The sequence below is a fragment of the Petromyzon marinus genome, chromosome 44, assembly GCF_048934315.1.
Source record: "Petromyzon marinus isolate PM22_M1 ecotype Great Lakes invasive population chromosome 44, UKy_Petmar_22M1.pri1.0, whole genome shotgun sequence".
NCBI classification, from domain to species: Eukaryota; Metazoa; Chordata; class Hyperoartia; order Petromyzontiformes; family Petromyzontidae; genus Petromyzon; species Petromyzon marinus.
The window spans coordinates 3,477,110-3,500,271 of NC_133710.1; the positions used below are offsets into that span (position 1 = coordinate 3,477,110).

Genomic DNA, 23,162 nt, shown 5'->3' on the forward strand with positions numbered 1-23,162 from the left:
AAACGTCGTCATATTTGAAGCGACTTTGCGAAATTAATTATTTAATTCAGCTCGACCTTCCTCTGCGTTCCTGTAAAAATCCACCCACTCATGAATATTAATGAGGGGGGTGGACCTCGTGTGGAGTGACGTCACGCGGGGGGGGGTGGGCCTCGTGTGGAGTGACGTCACGCGCTGGACGGACAGACATTTCTGGGTGATTATAGTAGGTAATACCGCCTTCAACTTTTATGAACGACTGGGTGTTTAAGGTTAGCGATTTGTCGTATTATCTGGCTGTATAGCAAATGAAAATGTACAATTACAGTACTTTACTATGCCTGTTAAAATTGTGTATTTTAATATATATATTTTTTAATTTAGGGCCTTTATAACATATGCTACAGGACCCGCACTGGCTGTACCCTTTGAGATTTCTCTCTGGGCAGAGGGGCACGTCTGCATATTTGCAATGCCCCGTTGCTGCCCGTATCGAGAGTGAGTGGGGCATGTTTCGTCCCGTGCACAGAGGGAGCAACTACTAATTTTATACCACGCGTAGCACGCATCTGTGATGCTCCGAACATGAAATGTTTGATCGCTCGTACGAAGGGCATGGTTGCAACGCACTTGTATAGGGCACGTGTTCATGCTCACACAGAGGGCACGCTTGTACCGCAATCTTGCACAGAGACCCACAGAGACCTCGTGTACTTAAATAGACCGGTATATGTGTACCCACAGACTCGCAGCATCGTACACACTATAGATTTGAGTAGATACCCATACACTTACGGAATCTTTCACAGAGACCCAGAGACTTTAATAGGTATCCATAGACTTTAATAGAGACTCGTAGACTAACAGAGGCATTGACTTATATAGAGACACACAATGCCTTATCCACTTAAAATGTCCCCCTTGTATCTGCAGTGCCTGTGATTGTTTTGTGTTTTCATGACGTGTTTTGCAAAGAGCGTTTAGAAAATCTCGCAACATTCAAACTCTCAGTCCGGTACCTTCATACCCTTGTCCTAACACATACACACGCGGGCAACACGTGTACATACACACACACGGGCAACACGTGTACATACACACACACGGGCAACACGTGTACATAAACACACACACATGGGCAACACGTGTACATACACACACGGGCAACACGTGTACATACACAGACGGGCAACACGTGTACATACATACACACACGGGCAACACGTGTACATACATACACACACGGGCAACACGTGTGCACGCGGGCAACACGTGCGCACACGGGCAACACGTGCGCACACGGGCAACACTGAGATATCGGTCTCAATTTGAATTGGCTCATTTGACAGAGACAACTTTAATTGCGTGGTGCTTCACGTGGGACGTGTTTGAACAATCATCGGGCGCGTGGAACGAGTTAATTTGCATTTGAATGTGGAGTACATTGGTTAACGCAAGACTGGAGATACCCACACACATGAGACATATTAACATAGATACCCGCAATCTTCCACAGAGACCCATAGACTTACACAGAGACCTATAGCCTTACACAGAGACCCATAGACTTACATAGACACCCGAAATCTCGCACAGAGACCCGTAGACTTACACAGAGATCCATAGCCTTACACAGAGACCCGTAGACTTACACAGAGCCCCATAGACTTACACGGAGTCCCATAGACTTACACAGAGACCCATAGACTTACAAAGAGACCCATAGCCTTACATAGACACCCGAAATCTCGCACAGAGACCCATAGCCTTACACAGAGACCCATAGCCTTACACAGAGCCCCATATACTTACACAGAGACCCATAGCCTTACACAGAGCCCCATAGACCTACAAAGAGACCCATAGACTTACACAGAGCCCCACAGCCTTACACAGAGATCCATGGTCTAGTGCACCAATGCCAGCGCAGTGTCACTAGAGTTGCCACTTGTCCGTGTTTGGCCCGGTACAGTCCGGGAAATGGTATCTGTGTTCGGGTCGCGGCAGGAATATATTCGTACCGAGATCTGGCGGCGTTAGTGCGATGTTGAACGTTATCACAGAATAGCGCACATTGTTGATAACATACCGAGTGCTGACTCGAGGAAGACGTGTCTGGGTTTGGCCCACAGTGTTGTAAGGTCACCCTAGGGATCACAAAGTAACCTGGTGATGGTGCTGCTGCTGCTGTTGTGCTGGTAGTCTCTTGTTTGTCCATCAAAGGTCGACGATGACCTTGACACGCTTCGTTGGGATGAGTCTGGGATTTGGTGAGAGCGCAGATGAATGAAGAGGCCAACATGAACCTGGAACACGCTTGTGGCACACTGGGCATGATATGTTGGCGTCAGCCTGCTGGGGGACGGATCTCTTGATGCGTAGTTGGTAGTAGCACACAGATAACACAGAACTCTACACATTCGTCAACAACGCTGTGGCCTTAAAAAAAGTATAATTGGCGATGTTTCAGGCAATGGCCCTTCTAGCACATAAACAGAGAGGACATAGAGTGGACGGACGATACGAGGTGGAGGCTGCACTTAACACAATGGGACCCTGAATTAGAATTACAATGGGGGAAAAATGCGACGTAATGACCAGCTTTTTAAACGCTTTCATTTAACTCACTCTGTCTGTTGTTGTTGCTGTTGTTGTTGTTGTCGTTGTATTCTCAAATCTTGTAACTCAATTTTAACTCACTTCCCAATGTGGTATCGATTGCAAACCTGGTATACTTATGTCATACTGATGACACTACTATATTCTATCATAATATATATTTTTAAACAATCTTTTTTAAATGTTATGTTTTGGCTTGGGTCTAATTGTCCACTGTCAGCTCACGTTGGCTGTAAATCACCACGGCCCCCTTACGTTGTGGAAAGCTTCGGGGCCACTTCCTGGAGTCGTGGAGTTCTTCCATCATTCGTACATTTAATAAAAGCGTGTTTTTCTTAAAAGTTAAATTATTTTTTATTACTTATTAAATAGGCATACTGGATAGTTACCGGGTATCACACGCGTGTATTTTGTTGGCACTGATAGCTCGTTAGGCCGTGGGCGGGAATCGAACTTGGGCGGGAATCGAACTTGGACCGGCACACGGGGGTTCGGTGAACAGCCGTCGGTGGGGGCAGAGCGAAACCGGCCAAATGGACCGAGGAGGAAGGTGGCTGCCTTTCTCGATTTCGCTCAGCGGGAAATCCCCGTGGAGAGTTGAGCGTTGACAACCATCCCCGCCCCCACCTTGATGGTGGAGAGAAAGAGACGTAGGGGGGCGGGGTGTGTGGTATTGGGAAATCACTTAACCCAGCCACCCACCCACCACCACCATCTCGATCCCGTGGCAATCATCGTCATCCATCAGACGTCATCATACGTCATCATACGTAGTCGGTGCACTGCTGCGTGAATCAGAGCCTGCCCCCCAATCCCTGCCCCCCCCCCCCCAAACGCAATGTTATTTTTCGTGAGCGTATTTTCCGCGGTGTGAGTTCGATACTCCCGGGAGGGGGGTGAAATGCTCCACGGCGAACTTTGGAGGTCATTTTGAAGAAAGTGCAAGTTGCGTTTTCAGGAAGATACGACGTCCCCCCGGGAAAAAAAACACAAGAATGCATTGACGAAATACCGTCTAGAGTGGGCGCTTGGAATGTCGTGCGCTTGTAATGATGAGAATACGGTAGCGTGTGGCGAGAATACGGTAGTGTGGGGAGACTACGGTAGCGTGGGGAGACTACGGTAGTGTGGGGAGAATACGGTAGTGTGGGGAGAATACGGTAGCGTGGGGAGACTACGGTAGGGTGGGGAGACTACGGTAGCGTGGGGAGACTACGGTAGTGTGGGGAGACTACGGTAGTGTGGGGAGACTACGGTAGTGTGGGGAGAATACGGTAGTGTGGGGAGACTACGGTAGTGTGGGGAGACTACGGTAGTGTGGGGAGACTACGGTAGCGTGGGGAGACTACGGTAGCGTGGGGAGACTACGGTAGCGTAGGGAGACTACAGTAGTGTGGGGAGACTACGGTAGTGTGGGGAGACTACGACTACGGTAGTGTGGGGAGACTACGGTAGTGTGGGGAGATTACGGTAGTGTGGGGAGACTACGGTAGCGTGGGGAGACTACGGTAGCGTGGGGAGACTACGGTAGCGTGGGGAGACTACGGTAGCGTGGGGAGACTACGGTAGCGTGGGGAGAATACGGTAGCGTGGGGAGACTACGGTAGCGTGGGGAGACTACGGTAGTGTGGGGAGAATACGGTAGTGTGGGGGTGGCTATGCACGTGGCCTTCGGACCCAGCACTGTTGTGGAGACAGCAGCGAGGGTTGGTGGATCACACACGGATGTCGCGAAACTCCCTTCCCGTCGGCGCCTTAGGAAGGCGTCACACCCTTGGCTCTCGCCAGGAGAAAGTCGGTACAGCAAAGTGGACTGATCGCCATCTGTTTCCGTCTGTACGGGGATATAGTCTTGCCTCCTGGAGACAAAAATAACTTCAAAAATAACCCATCGAGTAAATTGACGCGCTGCTCTAAGATAATTCTGATCGTACAAAAGGGGCAGGTTGAAGTGCGGTCTGACAACCCCCACAGGGTGTGGAGGCCTGCACCCAGCATTGATTTGATTGACAAATGGCTTTTTACAGTACATTGTTTATTCGTGTCATTGGACTGCCGAAGACGTCTGTTGACGTTCGAACGCGTGGGCTCTGGGCGGGACACGTCGCCTGCAGAAGGGATGACTGGTCACGGGTGGGGTTGGTCGAGACGAATGATGGAGGAGGTGGAGAGAGGGGCAACGTGACGGAAGGGGCCTTCCATTGAGTCCGTACGAATGGAGAGGGGTTAACCCAAATGCGTAGCTTGCGTATGGGGGGGGGGGGTCTACTGACAATGCACGTACGCACAGGAAACGGGTGGGGGTGAAGCCTCGATACTAATTTGTCTACATTGGCCTTCAAATGAACCACAGTTTAGTTTCTTCAGTTGTCAGACCACAAGTACTGCCGGGCCAAGTGGGACTGTGGGAGAGAGGTGTCACTTGTGTGCCACTGCCTGCGAGCTATCACGCAGCTCAGCAAACATTAGTGGCCAAGGCACGCAACTTAATTCTTTAATGCAGCCAGCGGTGAACTATCTGTTTGCTTAAACACGTTAATATTATTAATAATCTTTGATCGTTTCTGCATGGATTAAATATCGGCCGTTCTATAGGATTTGGGGGGGTGCGTCAGGCGTACGTACGCAGGTGGGTGGGGGGGTTTTGACAAATTTTTGCGTAACCTTACTCAATGGATGGGCCCCTAAGTTGTCCGTCGCGGCGATGGAGCGGCGGGCGGGCGCCAGATGGATTGCCGCGTGTCGCAGAGCCGCGAGAGATGGTGGCAGCTTTGGGTTGGGGTCGAAGGAGAAGCGGCTTCTCCAAGCAGTGCTTTGATCCTGGCTTTGACGATGATTACAAATTGAACCTTATGGCGGGACCCCGGGGTCACGTAAGCTCCCGGCTCTCGCATAAACCGCGTTGCGACGTCAACGTATGTCCGTCGAAGGCGAACGACGCGGCAATCTGTTCCTCTTCGAGAGGTTCACACGATGCGCCGATCAAAGTTTCAAAGTTTTGTTTATGACTACGGCATTCGTCCTCGTTGTTGCTGCGCTTGGACACGACACGACAACGGAACCATCCGCGCCAGGTGGGACGCGGTGTTTCTGTGCGCGGTGGGACGGAGTCGCCGAAAATCAAAACAGTGACGATTTTGACTTCCGTTTATTCGGGGTCCCGCCATGAGGTTCATATTATTTTATCATCATTATCATTAATACAACCGCCGCCGCTGCTGCTGCTGCTACAACTACCTGCTGGGTCGAGTTACGGGACCCGAGGCGCTGGCTGTAATTACGGCCTGTGGGGGGAGACACCGCCTGCGTGGGGGGAGACACCGCCTGCGTGGGGGGAGACACCGCCTGCGTGGGGGGAGACACCGCCTGTGTGGGAGGAGACACCGCCTGTGTGGGAGGAGACACCGCCTGCGTGGGGGGAGACACCGCCTGCGTGGGGGGAGACACCGCCTGCGTGGGGGGAGACACCGCCTGCGTGGGGGGAGACACCGCCTGCGTGGGGGGAGACACCGCCTGCGTGGGGGGAGACACCGCCTGTGTGGGTGGAGACACCGCCTGCGTGGGGGGAGACACCGCCTGCGTGGGGGGAGACACCGCCTGCGTGGGGGGAGACACCGCCTGTGTGGGAGGAGACACCGCCTGCGTGGGGGGAGACACCGCCTGCGTGGGGGGAGACACCGCCTGCGTGGGGGGAGACACCGCCTGTGTGGGGGGAGACACCGCCTGCGTGGGGGGAGACACCGCCTGCGTGGGGGGAGACACCGCCTGTGTGGGGGGAGACACCGCCTGCGTGGGGGGAGACACCGCCTGCGTGGGGGGAGACACCGCCTGCGTGGGTGGAGACACCGCCGTTGCTCTTGGGGGGTGTTTCCGGGGGGGTTTCCCGTGGCCGCTCGATAGCCATGGAATGGGATTGCCGTCAGCCTCGTCATTCCCGTCCACAAAATTCCCAGAACCCCCCCCCTCCCCAGCTACTGCTGCTGCTGCGACCCAGGGCCGTGAATGATCGCCATCGCCCCCCCCCCACCCATCTCTCTTTACCCGCAACTCTCTCACTCGCTCTCTCCAGAAAGCTGCTACACACCCTGGCTTACAGGCTCTTCCACCGTGGACCAAATATGAGTCGGCACTCTGGGCCTATAAATGATCAAACCCGTGCGGTACAGGGACTCCTCCACTTAGGAACATTCGACTTACGAACTTTCGGAGATACGAACAAGCCCGGTCCGTATGTCCAGTTGCCCGTTCGGACCGAGAGCCGTAAGTTCAACCGCCGCGCAATTGATGGCGGTGGTGTCATCTACATCTGCACAACACGGAGAACCAGTGGCATCTACGTCTACAGGAGATTATACAACTTTTAAAGCCATCCCTCGTGTTTAGTGTACACGCCGTACAACATGTTTGGAATCGACAGGAGTAAAGTTGGACCTACGAACATAATCGAATTACGAACAGAGACCCCTGGAACTCGTTCGTAAGTAGAGGAGTCCCCTGCACAGTTTTATATTAATGAAGTTCAACACAATACCGGAAACTCAAGACGGCCCCATAGCCTCGCCAAAAAAAGACACCCAATGTCCTGGTTTGGCCGGGAGAGTCCTGGTGGTTTCGGTGGGCCTTACCTGGTAGAATAAAATAAAAACAAAAACTAGTTAAAATAGTTTATTTTATATTAAGTCCGTCCGGAATATTTAGCAAAACTCCCGAGTTTATTTTATCGCAAGTTAAAACGCATCCCTTGCCTCGTGGTCGCTTCCCGGTTGCTGGGCAGTCAGTGGAGATACCTGAGCTGTGGGCGGGGCTACCTGAGCTGTGGGCGGGGCTCACCTGAGCAGCGGGCGGGGCTCACCTGAGCAGCGGGCGGGGCTCACCTGAGCAGCGGGCGGGGCTCACCTGAGCAGCGGGCGGGGCTCACCTGAGCAGCGGGCGGGGCTCACCTGAGCAGCGGGCGGGGCTCACCTGAGCAGCGGGCGGGGGCTACGCAAACAGTGGGCTGGGCTACGCAAACAGTGGGCTGGGCTACGCAAACAGTGGGCTGGGCTACGCAAACAGTGGGCTGGGCTACGCAAACAGTGTGCCGGGCTACGCAAACAGTGTGCCGGGCTACGCAAACAGTGGGCTGGGCTACGCAAACAGTGGGCTGGGCTACGCAAACAGTGGGCTGGGCTACGCAAACAGTGGGCTGGGCTACGCAAACAGTGGGCGGGGCTGTGCAAACAGTGGGCGGGGCTGTGCAAACAGTGGGCGGGGCTGTGCAAACAGTGGGCGGGGCTGTGCAAACAGTGGGCGGGGCTGTGCAAACAGTGGGCGGGGCTATGCAAACAGTGGGCGGGGCTATGCAAACAGTGGGCGGGGCTATGCAAACAGTGGGCGGGGCTATGCAAACAGTGGGCGGGGCTATGCAAACAGTGGGCGGGGCTATGCAAACAGTGGGCGGGGCTATGCAAACAGTGGGCGGGGCTATGCAAACAGTGGGCGGGGCTATGCAAACAGTGGGCGGGGCTATGCAAACAGTGGGCGGGGCTATGCAAACAGTGGGCGGGGCTATGCAAACAGTGGGCGGGGCTATGCAAACAGTGGGCGGGGCTACATTGACAGTGGGCGGGGGCTACACTAGTAGGCGGGGCTACACTAGTAGGCGGGGCTACACTAGTAGGCGGGGCTACACTAGTAGGCGGGGCTACACTAGTAGGCGGGGCTACACTAGTAGGCGGGGCTACACTAGTAGGCGGGGCTACGTGGGTTGTGGGCGGGGCTACACGATCATTGGGCGGGGGTTATGTGAGGAGTGGACGGGGCTAGTTAATTGAGTGGGAGGGGCTAGTTAATTGAGTGGGAGGGGCTAGTTAATTGAGTGGGAGGGGCTAGTTAATTGAGTGGGAGGGGCTAGTTAATTGAGTGGGAGGGGCTAGTTAATTGAGTGGGAGGGGCTAGTTAATTGAGTGGGAGGGGCTAGTTAATTGAGTAGGAGGGGCTAGTTAATTTAGTGGGAGGGGCTATGTAGAAGTGTGCGAGGATGGGGAAGGGAGGGGCTGACAGCTCAGCCCACGTGTTGCAGGCTTTGCCTCCTCCCAGTAGAGTAATCCGATAGAGTTCATTTCTCCATTCCACTTCCCTGCTGAACTCAGGCCAGCTGCAGGTCTCCTCCTGCTGCAGGTGGGGTGTGTGGGGGTAGGGTAGGCGTGTATACACTGGCGAGCTCGAGTTCGATTCCCGCTCACGGACAACACCGGTGACGATTATCTGTACCGGTCCTGGGCTTCCCCTAGGTCGACTCAGCCTCAAAATGAGTACCTGGTGCGGTGTGTAAGCATCGCCACTGGGGAGACAAAGGCGGTCGGGCGTGGTGCTGGCCACCCACCCCCTCGTGTACCGTTCCGGCCTTTATAGGTGCTCGCTAAATGCACTTGCCCCTACAGTATGTTAAGGCTATACGGGGGATATTTGTCTTTGTATACACTGTACCCATATAGTACGGAGGAGGAGGGGGGGAACATTTGCGTCCAAGAGATGTCTTTACAAAGTGTACCCATGGAGAGGGGCGCGTGCCAGGAGGTAACATTGGCACGGTGCATGCTACCATTGACAAGGGCACATTTACATAGTGCACCCATTGAAGCGGGCACACGTGCAGCCCCTTCTCAATCCACTGCTGGATAGCAAGTGGCCTGTCCCGCCACCCCCCCATGTCGACCGAGGGGGTTGTTTGACCATAATTAAGCGGTCAGTGTGGGTTGTTGAAGGTGGGGTGCCGCATCTACACGGCAGCATACAAGACCGGTAACAGCAATAGGCTTTGCTGCACTGCCCTTCTGTTGTGCGACCGGGCTGCCCCTCGGCCTCTTAATGACCCATGAACAACATCGCAGTCGCCCATCCAGTCGCCCGCTAAGCGGCCTCTCACCTGCTTATCTTCGGCGATAGTAACAGAACACTGCGGATTACGCACGTTGACATTTTACACAGGAGGAGGGCACATTTTTACATTAGTGCACGCAAATGCGGGTTATGCATTTACATCGAGAAGGGCACACTTGTGTTGTGCACAAAGGGATGACGCGTACAGAGCGGGGGGGGGGGGGGGGGTGCAGAACTACAGAGTGCACCCAAATACCAATGTAAATGTACACGTGGACCCACGCATCCCCGTACGTATGCGCGTTGTGAACCTCTTTCTCACCCTACGTAGCCAATAGTGCTATATTCGGCACAGCTGTACGGTGCACTCGGAGATAAGTGCCACGGTGCGCAGAGGCAAGGGCGCATGCACATGGTGCACCCAGGGAGCAGCGCCATTGGGGTCGTTGCATGCGGGTGTGTGGGGCATGCGAGTGTGTGGGGCATGCGGGTGTGTGGGGCATGCGAGTGCGTGTGGGGAGCGGTGGCGCAGCGCTTCTTAGCACGCTGCGCCTACGAGCCCGGCGGCCCGAGTTCGATTCGCGCTCGCGGCCAAACACCGGCGACGATTGTCTGAGCCGGGCCTGGGCCTCCCCTCGGTCGGCTCGGCCTCAAATAACAGGCTGCGGTGCGTAAAGACTTCCGCTGGGGAGACAAAGGCGGCCGGGCGTGGTGTTGGCCACACCCTCGCGTGCCGTGTCGGCCTCCACAGGCGCTCGCTAACGGCACTTGCCCCAACAGTCTGTTGGGGATATGCGGGGTGATGCGGTCTTTGTCTTTGTGTGCGTGTGTACTTGGTGTGTGCACGATATAAAATCTTTGTGTTTTGTACTCCCGAGTGCACCTGGCCTGGCACTACCCGGGGGACATAAATAGGTGACCAGGCGCTGGGATTGGGCTCACCGCGCCTCTCGTGCGGCCTTAATAGGTGCTTGCAAACAGCGCTCGCTCCAGGGGGTCTGTAAGGCTACACACGGTGGAGGGGCGATACTTTTCTATTTAGTTTTGGGGTGTGCCCAGTTGGGTACAACTTGAAAATGTGCACCCTGGGTCAAGGCTCTTCGAGTGTCAAGGGGCCAAAGCACTTCGTGCAAGCCACTCATTGGCTCCTTACGCAGGCGCGCTCACACACGCGTTCAATGGCCAACACGTAATTTACTTAGGATCGCAACAACCAAAGTCACATTTGAATGGTCTTTTAGATTGCTTTACAGCGTGGCTTTACGAGAGGCTTGCGAATACTGACGATATGGGGGTGGTCTAGTGACGGGGGGGGGGACGTGACAGGAGAGGCTGGGGAAGGTGCAGTGCTGCCTGAGCAAAACCAGAGTTGGGATGATTCATCGATGCTGTAGAAGCAGCATTATCACCAAATATTTGAACGATGAATCGATGCATCATTCAGTTATTTTGATGATGCTTTTGCTGCGTTGGCGGTGGTCCACACGCACAGATAACACGAACAACACGGCGCGTTCCGTGTCAGTAACGCTGTGTGCCATGAAAAGGAAACATGCAATAGGCAACGTTTGGGGACAATGGGCCTTTACAGGCACATGTTCGTCACGTCGATGTTGGGATTAATGGTACGCATGTGGAATCGAGCGGCGCGTAAGAATCCTTCCCATCCGCGTGTGTCGTGCTGTACACTCGGGCGGAGCAGTGGCGCACCGGTCGGCGCACTGCGCTACGGATGCCAAGGGCCAAGTTCGATTCCCGGCTCACGGCCGAAGTCGGCAGCGGCTGGCATCGTTGTGAAATCGCACGAGCACGAGCGGACGCTGCGTCTCGTGGGGCTACGCGGGCATTGGCGGCACAATCCGCTGTTGTGCTGCACTATGCTCCAACGTCTGTTCTGTCCTTCGGCAACGCGCGCACGTGTGCGGTGTTGCAGAGCGGCGGTTTTCGGAGCCGCCGTCATGCCGCCTCAATGTTCTCGCGACGCTGTGCGCCCTCCGGGAGGGTCACTTTTTGAGGAGCAGAGCGTCCGCGACAGTTCCCGCGGGCCGCTCCCCACGGCCTCACGGCCACCGGCGGCGGTCGCGTGCCCCCGTAGGTCACGGATGCCCCTCCCCGCATCGTCCGTTCGCTCGCTCGCTCGCCAGCCCACCGCGTCGCCCAGGCCGCCCACACCCATGTGGCAGCGGCGAAAACGGTGGGGGGGGGGGGACCAGAAACGGTTTTAGGTGAGGTCTCGCCGTGTTCTTAAAATTGCGTTTATGGCGCCTGTTGAAAGCCGAAACAGTCCGGTTATTCCTGATTCGTTATTTTTTTCGTTTTTGCGCGATCGATTTGAGATTGGCCGCACGAAATAAAACCCGATAGGAATCCATGGGCGAGCGAGCAGTGCACCGCACAGTTCGAAATGTCGAGCAACCCCACAGCAACGCCGCTCCCGATCCGGCGCCCCCGCAAGTTTAATTTATTTTAACCCCGCGTCGGTGGGGAGAGCGCCGCTTGCTCGTTGTGCCCCCACGGCCAAGTGCCCGGCGGTCCGGTTGACCGGTGAGTCGGTCGGTCAGTCGGTCGTTCAGTTGGCCAGTCGGCTACTCGGCCGCCCCTGCTTCTGCCGAGTCATTTATAGAGTGGCGCTCGCCACGCTGCGGTCTGATCGTTCAGCCGGGTTCAAACGGCACTGAAGCTTCACGACGCACGAAACAAAACGCATCGTGAGCGCGCGTGGCGCTTCAACCGCGACAACTCGAGGGGGCATCGCAGAGAGCGTGGCTTGAAACCAGAAGAGGCGGTTAAAGCGTCGCGCGTCGCTTCCACCTTCATTCTCGATTTGATGACTTTTTCAGAAACGACGACCGATTCCCAAAAAAAAAAAACGGTCATCTGAACATCGGTCGGGAAACCCGTGTAAAAGAAAAATAAAAAACGCTTGGCGATGCCGCCCGCTGCTGACGCCGCGTTGGCAGCGGCGCGCGCGCGCAGCTCGCAAATAGCAACGCTCGGCGCGTTCGTCCAAGCGCACCTTGGCTTTCCAAGGGGACGGACGCGCGTGTTCACTGTGCCGCACCGTCCAGTTGGCGGTGACGATATTGCTCGCCGCGCCGAACCAGAGCGGCCCCGTGGGATGGCAGCGAGTGTGATCGGCGGACGACGACGATGGTGACGGTGATGATGACGGTGACGATAAGTGGCGACGGGCAGCCCGCCGCAACGTTTGAGTGTGCGGTGTCCACAAGTGGCTGGCGGTGGTGGCGGAGCGAGGGGTGGGTGGGGCGCGGGGCCGTGTGGCCATCTGGCAGATCTAGTCGGTGATTTCCTGCTGCTCGGATGAGCATTGAGGAATTGGTGCTCATCTCACGTGTGCGCACCCTCGCAGAGCCAGCGATGGAATATCCACGTTGCCGTGGCAGGGGCGAGTCTGTCCGTAGAACAAAACCCGCTGTTGACCTCCCACCCGAAGTGGTGCTCATTCCGTCGCCCTCGGGAGGGACGACGGGCCGAGTCGCAGAAGAGATCTGAACGGGAGATGGAGATGCAGCGGAGGTGAGAGAGTGGTAGATGCAGTGAGTGGAAAGAAGTGAGATGCGGATGAGACCGAGACGTCGTGCGATGAGAGAGACGAGAGACAAAACGTGGGGTTCGATGAGAGATTATATGCAGACAAGATATGGATGAGAGAGATTAATTGGCTTTTTTTTATTAATTGGCTCGTGACATGGATTAGATATGATAAGATTATTATTGACATTTAAAATAAGACGAAATATTTTTTTCCGCGGATATGGCTTTGCTTGCGGCCACTGGCAGCGCCGGCGGTTCTGTGTGAGGCTGTGGGAGTGCGAGGCGATCATTTCACGGCTAACGTTCGTTGGCAAACATTATTTCGCCAAAAAGACGCAGCACACACCAGCCCGGATTATGTTGACCTCAATTCCCACACTTCGGCTCTCCTCCACCGGCTCCCCGTCTACTGTCGCCGTCTGTTGTTGACATTTCTCACTCGATAAATCCCTCCACCTTATCTTGCTATTTTCTTCCCCCCGTTCTTGCTGCTTTCATCTCTTACTCGGTTCCATCCCGCCCCCTCGCCGCTCACAATCTCTCTACTGTCCCTCTCTGTGCCTCCCTCGCCCTGCGCCCAGTCACGCTCTCTCGGTCCCTTTTCCTTCGTGCTTCCCTTCGCTGATATCAAACTCCCCGCTGCAGCACGCAAAACAATCGTCATCACCTCAACCTGCTTCCGTTCCTTCCCTTTAAGCAACCCCCATCTCTTTTGTCCACGCCCATCATGCTACTGCTGCTCCCTAAACCTCACCCCCCAGCTACGACCAGGCCTACCCCTACTCCTATCACTAACCCCTATCCCATTCACTACCCCAACCCCTTTCACTACCCCTAACTGCTACTCCCTGCCCCCGTCGCCCAGCTACGACCAGGCCTACCCCAACTTTTAGCATTCCCCTTACCCCTATCACTACTATAACCACTATCATTACCCCTATCACTACTCCAACCCCTCCTTAACCACTCCCACCTGTTTTCCGGTCACACCATAACTACACCACCACTAAATTTTGATTTAAAGCTTTCGTGACTGCAGTAATTCATATTCTTAGCTCTTTCGGTAAAGTCACGTTGAAGGGAAACACTGAAATATTAAAATATATATAAAACATGACTTTACCGAAAGAGCTAAGAATACACCACCACTGTTAATAATAACCACCACCCTTTATCTCAACCACTTTTCATCTCATGTACAACTTTAGAATCGTTACACAGCACATTTGTGCACCGTTTCATTTGTGTGCCAACTGTGTTGCTCTAACGGCCTTAATTTTACAGAGATTCTTTTTGGTGCATTTTCACATTTGGTGTTCACCGTTGTAAAGCAAAACCCCACCTTGGAAGTAGTTCTCTGATGTCTGCTTCCGTGGACTGTTACAAAGGAGGTGAGCAAAACATCCCGGTGCAGGATCCGCCTCGACAGAGATTCCCTGAGACTCGGCGGTGAGGCTTTGCCGGGCGAATAAATCGCATGATCGTCGTTGTTATCGTGAACGAGTTTATTGCACCACCCCCCCACTCCCCCCGCGACTCTACCACCTCTGTCCAGCCAGCGGTAGAAATGGGTTCACCACAGTTAGTCCACGATGGGCAGGACGCGTATGGTGTGGGTGAAGTGAGGGGTACTCCCTCCTCTTCCACGACGTCTCTCCGTCCAGCGTGGAAGAACAGACACCCCGATGACCTCGTCTGGGAGGGCTTCTACATACAGTTCCCTCTAGCAGTGGCGTTTGCGAGCAATGGCAAATGCTGCAACATGCTTTATAAAAGCAAACATCATGCCGATGATGATGACGGCGGTGGGGGATGGTGGGCGGTGGTGCGGTGAGAGACCGAGCCGTCCACGTGCGGCTCTTTTGTTGCACCGTAGAAACCGCTGATGTGGCCAAGGTCGTAGGTCAGGGCGAGCGAGTGGGTGAGGACACGGGTGGGCAGACGATTACGACGAGCCGGTTGGATGCCCTGCTGGCGAGACGTTATCCGCCTGGCCTGGTATACAGGAGGTGGTGGGTTCAATCCCAACCCTCTCTCCCTCCCCGAGGATCGTGCGGATTTTTCTCCGGGGCCTCCGGTTTTTCCCCTCCACATTTAGAATGAACGTCGCGCGCTCAAGAACATTTGGCTGCCGCCACACATTGCCACCTCGCCGAGCTGTCGTTTGTGATAGCCAGGTCGCTTCAGAAACAGAGCCACATCGCCCAAGTGGACCTTACCTGGTAAGGTAAAATAATTTTTTCTAGTTTAATAGTTTTAGAAGCGCGCGAGAGGTTTCCGTCACGTGGCACGCGACGGTGCTTGGCGGGCGGTCGCTCGCCAGGAAGGACGACGGTCGTCCACGCCGACCACTGTTGACCGTGGTCTGGCGGATTGGTCTTGGACGGGGGTGGGGGGGGGGAACGCGCTGTCCGTCGCCGAGAATCCACGACCTCCGACCCCGGCCGAAGCCGGGGTCAGGCCACGCCGCCGCACGCGCGGCAAAAGGCTTTCGAACACGACGTGTGATCGATATGGACGTGACCTCCCGTCGCAACCGATATGGACGTGACCTCCTGTCGCAGCCGATATGGACGATAATGAGGTTGGCCGTGCCCCGGAAATGGAGTTCGCTCGTAGTCAGGGTCACGGCGTGGTTTTGCGTTAACCGCTAAAAGCCACGCCCCACCTCCCGTGGCCATTCTTTACCATTCTAATAAATAAAAAACATCCCCGTTGTGCAAGTCTACGCAAGTGCCGCGGTCTCGATGCATGTCTGTGGCACGGCTTAATTCTATGGCCCGATGACCAAATCGCTCGCCCAAATGGGGTCACCCACCGACCGTCGGCCACGCCTGGACGTGTTTCTCAAGTCGGCACGAGGGTCCGTTATCGGAACCGTGCAGCAGCTTCTCGCGATAAAGTTCAGCGCAGCAACACCGGCACCCGGTCTCGGCGCAAATCGACTCCTGCCACCCGGACACACATGTTAGTCCACAGACTGTCCCGGTGTAACAAGGGACGGTTGGCTATCCTTGGAGAGCTCTTTGGTCTTGGCCATGGTGGAGAGTTTGTAATCTGATTTATTGATTGTTTCTGTGGACAGGTGTCTTTTATACAGGTAACAAGCTGAGATTAGGAGCACTCTCTTTAAGAGTTGAGATTAGGAGCACACTCTTAAAGAGAGTGCTCCTAATCTCAGCTTGTTACCTGTATAAAAGACACCTGGGAGCCAGAAATCTTTCTGATTGAGAGGGGGGTCAAATACTTATTTCCCTCATTAAAATGCAAATCAATTTATGACATTTTAGACATGCGTTTTTCTGGATTTTGTTGTTGTTTTTCTGTCTCTCGCTGTTCAAATAAACGTACCATTAAAATTATAGACTGATAATTCTTTGCCAGTGGGCAAACGTACAAAATCAGCAGGGGATCAAATGCCTTTTTCCCTCACTACATGCATGTTGCCAATTCCCGTCTTTTCGTCTCCAGGCGGACCGCGGCTCGCCCCCGGGCCTCGCCGTCGCCGTGGCGGAACTTCCTCCTCCTCCGCCGGCGTGCCCCCAGTCCCGGCGGCGCTGCGGGGGCAGCGGAGGGCGACCGTAGCCCCCCCCCCCCTCCAGCCGTGCCAGCCAACCGGACCCCCCCCCTCTCCTTATGCCGATGTTAGCCTGCCTGGGCGTCATGGCCGCCACCAGAGACGGCACGGTGAGCGCCGGCAGCGGCAGCAACGATAGCGGCGACGGCGGCGGAGGAGGAGGCCGCGGCGGCCGCGGCGACAACGGCGACGGCCGGCCCGCGCCGCTGCCCAACGGCGGCTCGGCGTCGCTGCACCGCTCCGGATCGGTGAACGAGGGGGGGGCGGCGGCGGCGGCGGCGGCGGCGCCGTGGTGGGAGCTCGGCGAGGCGGCCCTGAGCCAGAGTTGGCCGCGCGAGCAGCCCGGCCTGCACGTGCGGCTCTACCACGACCTGCAAGAGGCGCAGTTCCTCTCCTTCCCGCCCGGCGAGTACGTCGCCGAGGAAATCTGCGCCTACGTGGCACGCACGAGAGGTGAGCGGGGGGCGGGTGGCGGAGCGGGATGGGGGAGCGGGGTGGGGATGGAGTTCGTTGGATTCGTTTTCGTGGACGTTTTCCAGTGCTGCTTTTCCATTGGCACATCCGGGCCATACCAGCGCGGGGCCACCGAGTTTCAAGTTGGTTTCGTTCGACCGGCGGAGAACTGTCGAGGGTCCCGTTTGTGTGAGAGTGACCTGGGCAACCACAATGACGAAAGCGATAGCAGTTGCAACTAAGCTGTTGGAAATCGGTGATGGAAAAAAAAAAAAATTAATTCGAACCTTTCGAGCAAGAAGAAATCGCAAAACGGTGCACAAACTTGACGTCAAATCAAAACGACGCTCGCTAATGAAGTCCCGCGCGGTACGGGGGGGCCAAACCGGGACACGGTGGCCTCGCGACGACACGTCTGAATGCGTCTGGGGGTTCATAATCATCAACATCGTAGTCGCATCCCCTCCACGCGGCGATGATGTGTGCATTTAGCTGCCCGACCGCGGCGGCGAGAGAAGCTCTGCTGTGGTCTCTTGCAGGTCTAGGAGGGGCCTGCAGGCGCGCGGACTAAAACGCCTCGCGTGTTTACGTGGCGACACGAAGCGAGGGGTGGGGGGGGCTGCTGATTTTTGCCGTATGCCATCACCGCGATCGTCACCGGTAACCGCTACCGACGTTTGGCCCCTTTTTTCGATACGTGCCGTAAAAGCTTCGGCGGGAGGGAGACCGCGCCGGGCAAGCGCGGGTCTTATCGCGCGGGCCGCCGGCCGCACTGCGTCGTCGTCGCCGCCGCCACGGTGATTGGGTTTCCGCCGTTTTGTGTTTCGCCACTACGACGGCGATGCCATTTCATAGTCGCCCGCTGCAATAGGGGGGACCGGCCCGAGGCAGCAGGGGGTCCCGGTGGGGCCGGGCCGCCGGGGTCGAGGGTTCCACGGCCGCGCTTTTCCGCGGCAAGAGGTGAACTGAAAAGAAGTTTTTAAAACATTGGACCTTTCTTGCCAGTATCATAAGGATAGGTTTTACCCTTTCTGGCCATGAAACACGTGGTGTGTTCAAACACCAAATACGTACTTGTGGTGAACATGCAAACAAACACGCTCTGATAATATATGTGCATTGTCCTTGAAGCTGATTGGCCTACGCCAGAGACGGACACATAGAGACACATGGAGATACACAGACTCGGAGACACATAGAGACCCATAGAGATACACAGAGACTCGGAGAAACATAGAGATACACAGAGATACACAGAGGTGCACAGAGACTCGGAGACACATAGAGACACATAGATACATAAAGGGTCATACATATACACAGACCTTCAGAGATACATAGAGATACGTAGAGATACATTAAAGACAAGCCACAGTAGTGCGATAGTAAATCCATGGAGACACGTGGATTTACATAGAGACCCATACAGTTGGGTTTGGAGCATGCAAGTATAGTACAACAGGCAATCTCAACACATCCGTGGAGTGACGGCCAAAGGAGGGAACAGAAGTACTGTGATAGCGATAAATGACGTGAATAAAGCGCCGTTATTGCTTGGGAAAGCCTCACTGGAGTCACGTGACCTTTTTTAGGAAGGTCCCCACTACGTTGGGACGCTGGGCCAATTCCGCGAGTGTGGGAGGGAACCGGAGACAACTCGGCATGCGTAAAAACAGCATTCAAAAAAACTCGACCCTTGCTGAGCTGAGATCCCACGAGGTTGGGAGGGTGAGATCAGAGCTCAATTAGTCACAAGGAATTGCATTTACATGGACAGGAGCACATTTACAGAGTGCATCCCAAAAATAAGGAGTGTTTACAGAGTGCACTGATAAAGGAGCACATTTACAGAGTGCACCGCATAAATAAGGAGGACATTTACAGAGTGCACCCACAAAGGTGGACATTTACAGTGCATCCCATAAAGAAGGGGCACATTCACAGATTGCACTCATAAAGAAGGAGCACATTATAATCTTGTTTTTTTCGGAAAAGTCATGTAGAAGGGAAATAATAAAATAATAAAAAATTAACCGATAAAATTCTCACGACGTTTCGCTTACAACACAAAGCAATCATCATCAGGTGTGAAAACCACAGCAAGATTTTTTTTTTTTTTAAAATCGCCACTTTTTCACACCTGATGATGATTGCTTGTGTTGCAATCGAAACGTCGTGAGGATTTTATCGTTTTATTTTTATTATTTCCCTTCTACGTCGTGAGAATTTTATTGTTTTATATATTTTATTATTTTATTGTTTCCCTTCAACGTGACTTTACCGAAAGAACCAAGAATATGAATCCCTGCAGTCACGAAAGCTTTAAATCAAAATTTTACCGAAAGGACCAAGAATATGAATCCCTGCAGTCACGAAAGCTTTCAATCGACAGAAGAAGAGCACAGTGGCAGGGTGCATCCATCGGGAACTGCGAAGCACTTTGCCCAGCTTGCAGAGGAAACGTTTTCACAGAAAGGCACTTGAGGGGGGTGCGCACGTTTGGGAGCATACGAAGAAGTGTTACCGTAAGCCCCATTAATGAGGTCAAACTGTATTATTGCAGCGAGTGGAAAGTTATTGCTCAACTCCCGCGGGTGTTGGGCTCAGTGTGGTCGGGACATTTTTTTTTTTTACGAAAGATATTTCTGACAGGGTCAAGAGCGAGAGTAAGGGGCCAGCAGATATCCTGTTATTGGGCTGCGGGGACAAACGAGATAAGGCGGCCAAGCGCTCGGGCGGCACGAACCCCGCACGCTGAGCGGGGGGACTTCCTTTACAGTTAATTTCGTGTTTTCTCCGCTCGTAAGCTCAGCGGATCGCTCCTTTCCGCAGCGCTGTTTTTACGGCACCGCGTCCGACGTTTCGCTCCCGGCGCCGCGCGGGTCGTGGGAGTTGTTTGTCCGTACTTCACCGCGCTGGTCGGCGAGGGTTGGCGAAGGCGGGGGTGGGGCAGCCACGGACACGGGAGCGTCGAGGTACAGTGCACGTGGCGACAAAGTTCGCCGTCCGCCGATGGAAACTCGGGGCAAATGGGGCGCGACGTCAGACATCGTGCTGGACATTGTAAATATTATTGCTCATTCGGGGCATTTCTCTCTTCTCCTTTGGCTGCCACTCCGCCGCTTACCTCGACCACCACCGCAGCAGTCGTTCCCTTCCGGCATCCACCAGCCCCGCGATCAAAACCAGCGCGGCGAAGTATGGACACGGAGCCTCCGCACCGCCCGCACGGTGTTCGGGAACGGAGGTAGCGACCGTCTTTTGGGATCTCCGCGCGAAGCGCGCTCCGTGCAGTTGGTTGAGCGAACCAATTCCCGCGTCCGCTGCTCTACCGTGCAGTGGGGGAGGCCTGACCCGGGGGCCTGGCGCCCTCCCATCCTCCTCGCTTGGTTTTTAGCGGCGGAGAGCGGGCGGGCGTGACACGTGACACACGATACGCGATTTCAACAACGAAATCTCGAGCCGCAGCCTCCAGAATCAAGATCGGCGAAATGACACGCGGGGCCGAGGCCTTCTTTACACAATAGCCTGCGCGGCCACGGCAGGTTTCGCAACCCGAGATTGCGTGCTTGCGTGGTTGCGTGCGTCCATGCGTGAATGCGTATGTCCGTGCGTGCGTCCGTGGTGAGGGCGCCAGCAGTCCCCTGCGGGTGTCTGGACACTCCCATCGGTCTCTTCGGATAGGGCGAAGAGACGGCTCCCTCCCTGGCCAGCGTGGTGAAGTATGGTAAAGCAATATCCGTGACCGAACAAGGCACGGCGAGGCCTTCATCCCGCAGTTGATGGCTAATTATTCACATTTGAAAGAAGCCACCACCAACATTCACGGCGGTTTTGAGTGCGCGTGTTTCTCTCGCCTGATCACCATCTCTTGCCGATGTCTCTCCTCTAAAAATCTCGCGATGTGCCAGCACCATCACCCCTTGGTCTGCAATCCCCGACACGTTCGAGGGCATCGCTGACGCCGCAAGTGACACGCGCAGGCGTCGCAGCGGTACGCGCAGGCGTCGCTGCGCTGTGCCCCTGTGGGGTGGAGCGGTGGCGCAGCAGTTAGCGCACACGGCGCCACCAACCCGGCGACTCGAGTTAAATTCCCAGCCATGGCTGACATCAGCGGCGTTGACACGAACCGGTCGTGGGTTGACCCCCCCGCGGCCTTAAATTAGCATCTGGTTCGATGTGTAAAAGCGTCTGCGCCGGGGAGAGAAAGACAGCGCCGAGTGTAGTGCCGGCGACACTACCGGGTCTTAATCGGTGCTCGCTTAAAACAGCACTGGCCCCAGCAATCTATGAAACGATGGTGGGGGGCCTCTTGACTGGGTAACAGCACTCGTGCGTCGCAAGAACCGGCCCGTGCAGCCGGCTGGCTCGGCATGAGAGAGCCAGCGGCTCGCAATCTTACAAACTGTACAAAAATTGGAATGCTCACTCAGCTACAGTGAGGGAAAAAAGTATTTGATCACCTGCTGATTTTGTACGTTTGCCCACTGACAAAGAAATTATCAGTCTATAATTTTAATGGTTTTGTTTATTTGAACAGTGAGAGACAGAATAACAGCAAAAAATCCAGAAAAACGCATGTCAAAAATGTTATAAATTGATTTGCATTTTAATGAGGGAAATAAGTATTTTGAACCCCTCTCAATCAGAGATTTCTGGCTCCCAGGTGTCTTTTATACAGGTAACGAGCTGAGATTAGGAGCACACTCTTAAAGGGAGTGTTCCTGATCTCAGCTTGTTACCTGTATAATAGACACCTGTTCACAGAATCAATCAATCAGATTCCAAACTCTCCACCATGGCCAAGACCAAAGCGCTTTCCAAGGATGTCAGGGACAAGATTGTAGACCTACACAAGGCTGGAATTGGCTGCAAGACCATTGCCAAGCAGCTTGGTGAGAAGGTGACAACAGTTGGTGCGATTATTCGCAAATGGAAGAAACACAAAATAACTGTCAATCTCCCTTGGCCTGGGGCTCCATGCAAAATCTCACCTCGTGGAGTTGCAATGATCATGAGAATGGTGAGGAATCAGCCCAGAACTACACGGGAGGATCTTGCCAATGATCTCAAGGCAGCTGGGACCATAGTCACCAAGAAAACAATTGGTAACACACTACGCCGTGAAGGACTGAAATCCTGCAGCGCCCGCAAGGTCCCCCTGCTCAAGAAAGCGCATATACATGCCCATCTGAAGTTTGCCAATGAACATCTGAATGATGCAGAGGACAACTGGGTGAAAGTGTTGTGGTCAGATGAGACCAAAATGGAGCTCTTTGGCATCACCTCAACTCGCCGTGTTTGGAGGAGGAGGAATGTTGCCTATGTCCCCAAGGACACCATGCCCACCGTCAAACATGGAGGTGGAAACATTTTGCTTTGGGGGTGTTTTTCTGCTAAGGGGACAGGACAACTTCACCGCATCAAAGGGACGATGGACGGGGCCATGTACCGTAAAATCTTGGGTGAGAACCTCCTTCCCTCAGCCAGGGCATTGATAATGGGTCGTGGATGGGTTTTCCAGCATGACAATGACCCAAAACACACGGCCAAGGCAATAAAGGAGTGGCTCAAGAAGAAGCACATTAAGGTCCTGGAGTGACCTAGCCAGTCTCCAGACCTTAATCCCATAGAAAATCTGTGGAGGGAGCTGAAGGTTCGAGTTGCCAAACGACAGCCTCGAAACCTTAATGACTTGGAGAAGATCTGCAAAGAGGAGTGGGACAAAATCCCTCCTGAGATGTGTGCAAACCTGGTGACCAACTACAAGAAACGTCTGACCTCTGTGATTGCCAACAAGGGTTTTTGCCACCAAGTACTAAGTCATGTTTTGCAGAGGGGTCAAATACTTATTTCCCTCATTAAAATACAAATCAATATATAACATTTTTGACATGCGTTTTTCTGGATTTTTTGTTGTTATTCTGTCTCTCACTGTTCAAATAAGCCTACCATTAAAATTATAGACTTATCATTTCTTTGTCAGTGGGCAAATGTACAAAATCAGCAGGGGATCAAATACTTTTTTTCCCTCACTGTATATAGCTCTTTTTCAGAAGTGACCTGGCCACAAATGATAGCCCAATGAAGTGGCTTATTGCGTGGAAATTTAAAGCAG

The 23,162-nt window shown here is 54.3% G+C and overlaps 1 protein-coding gene across 1 annotated transcript in view; it reads left to right on the forward strand.

Annotated features, from left to right (window-relative positions):
- Positions 1-23,162, forward strand: part of LOC116951928 (tyrosine-protein kinase JAK2-like) — a 105,675-nt gene that overhangs the window by 16,779 nt on the left and 65,734 nt on the right. The window contains exon 2 of the mRNA XM_032970795.2: positions 16,486-17,044. Coding sequence (XP_032826686.2) covers positions 16,651-17,044 — 394 coding nt within the window. The 5' untranslated portion in view covers positions 16,486-16,650. The remainder of the gene's footprint in view (positions 1-16,485; positions 17,045-23,162) is intronic.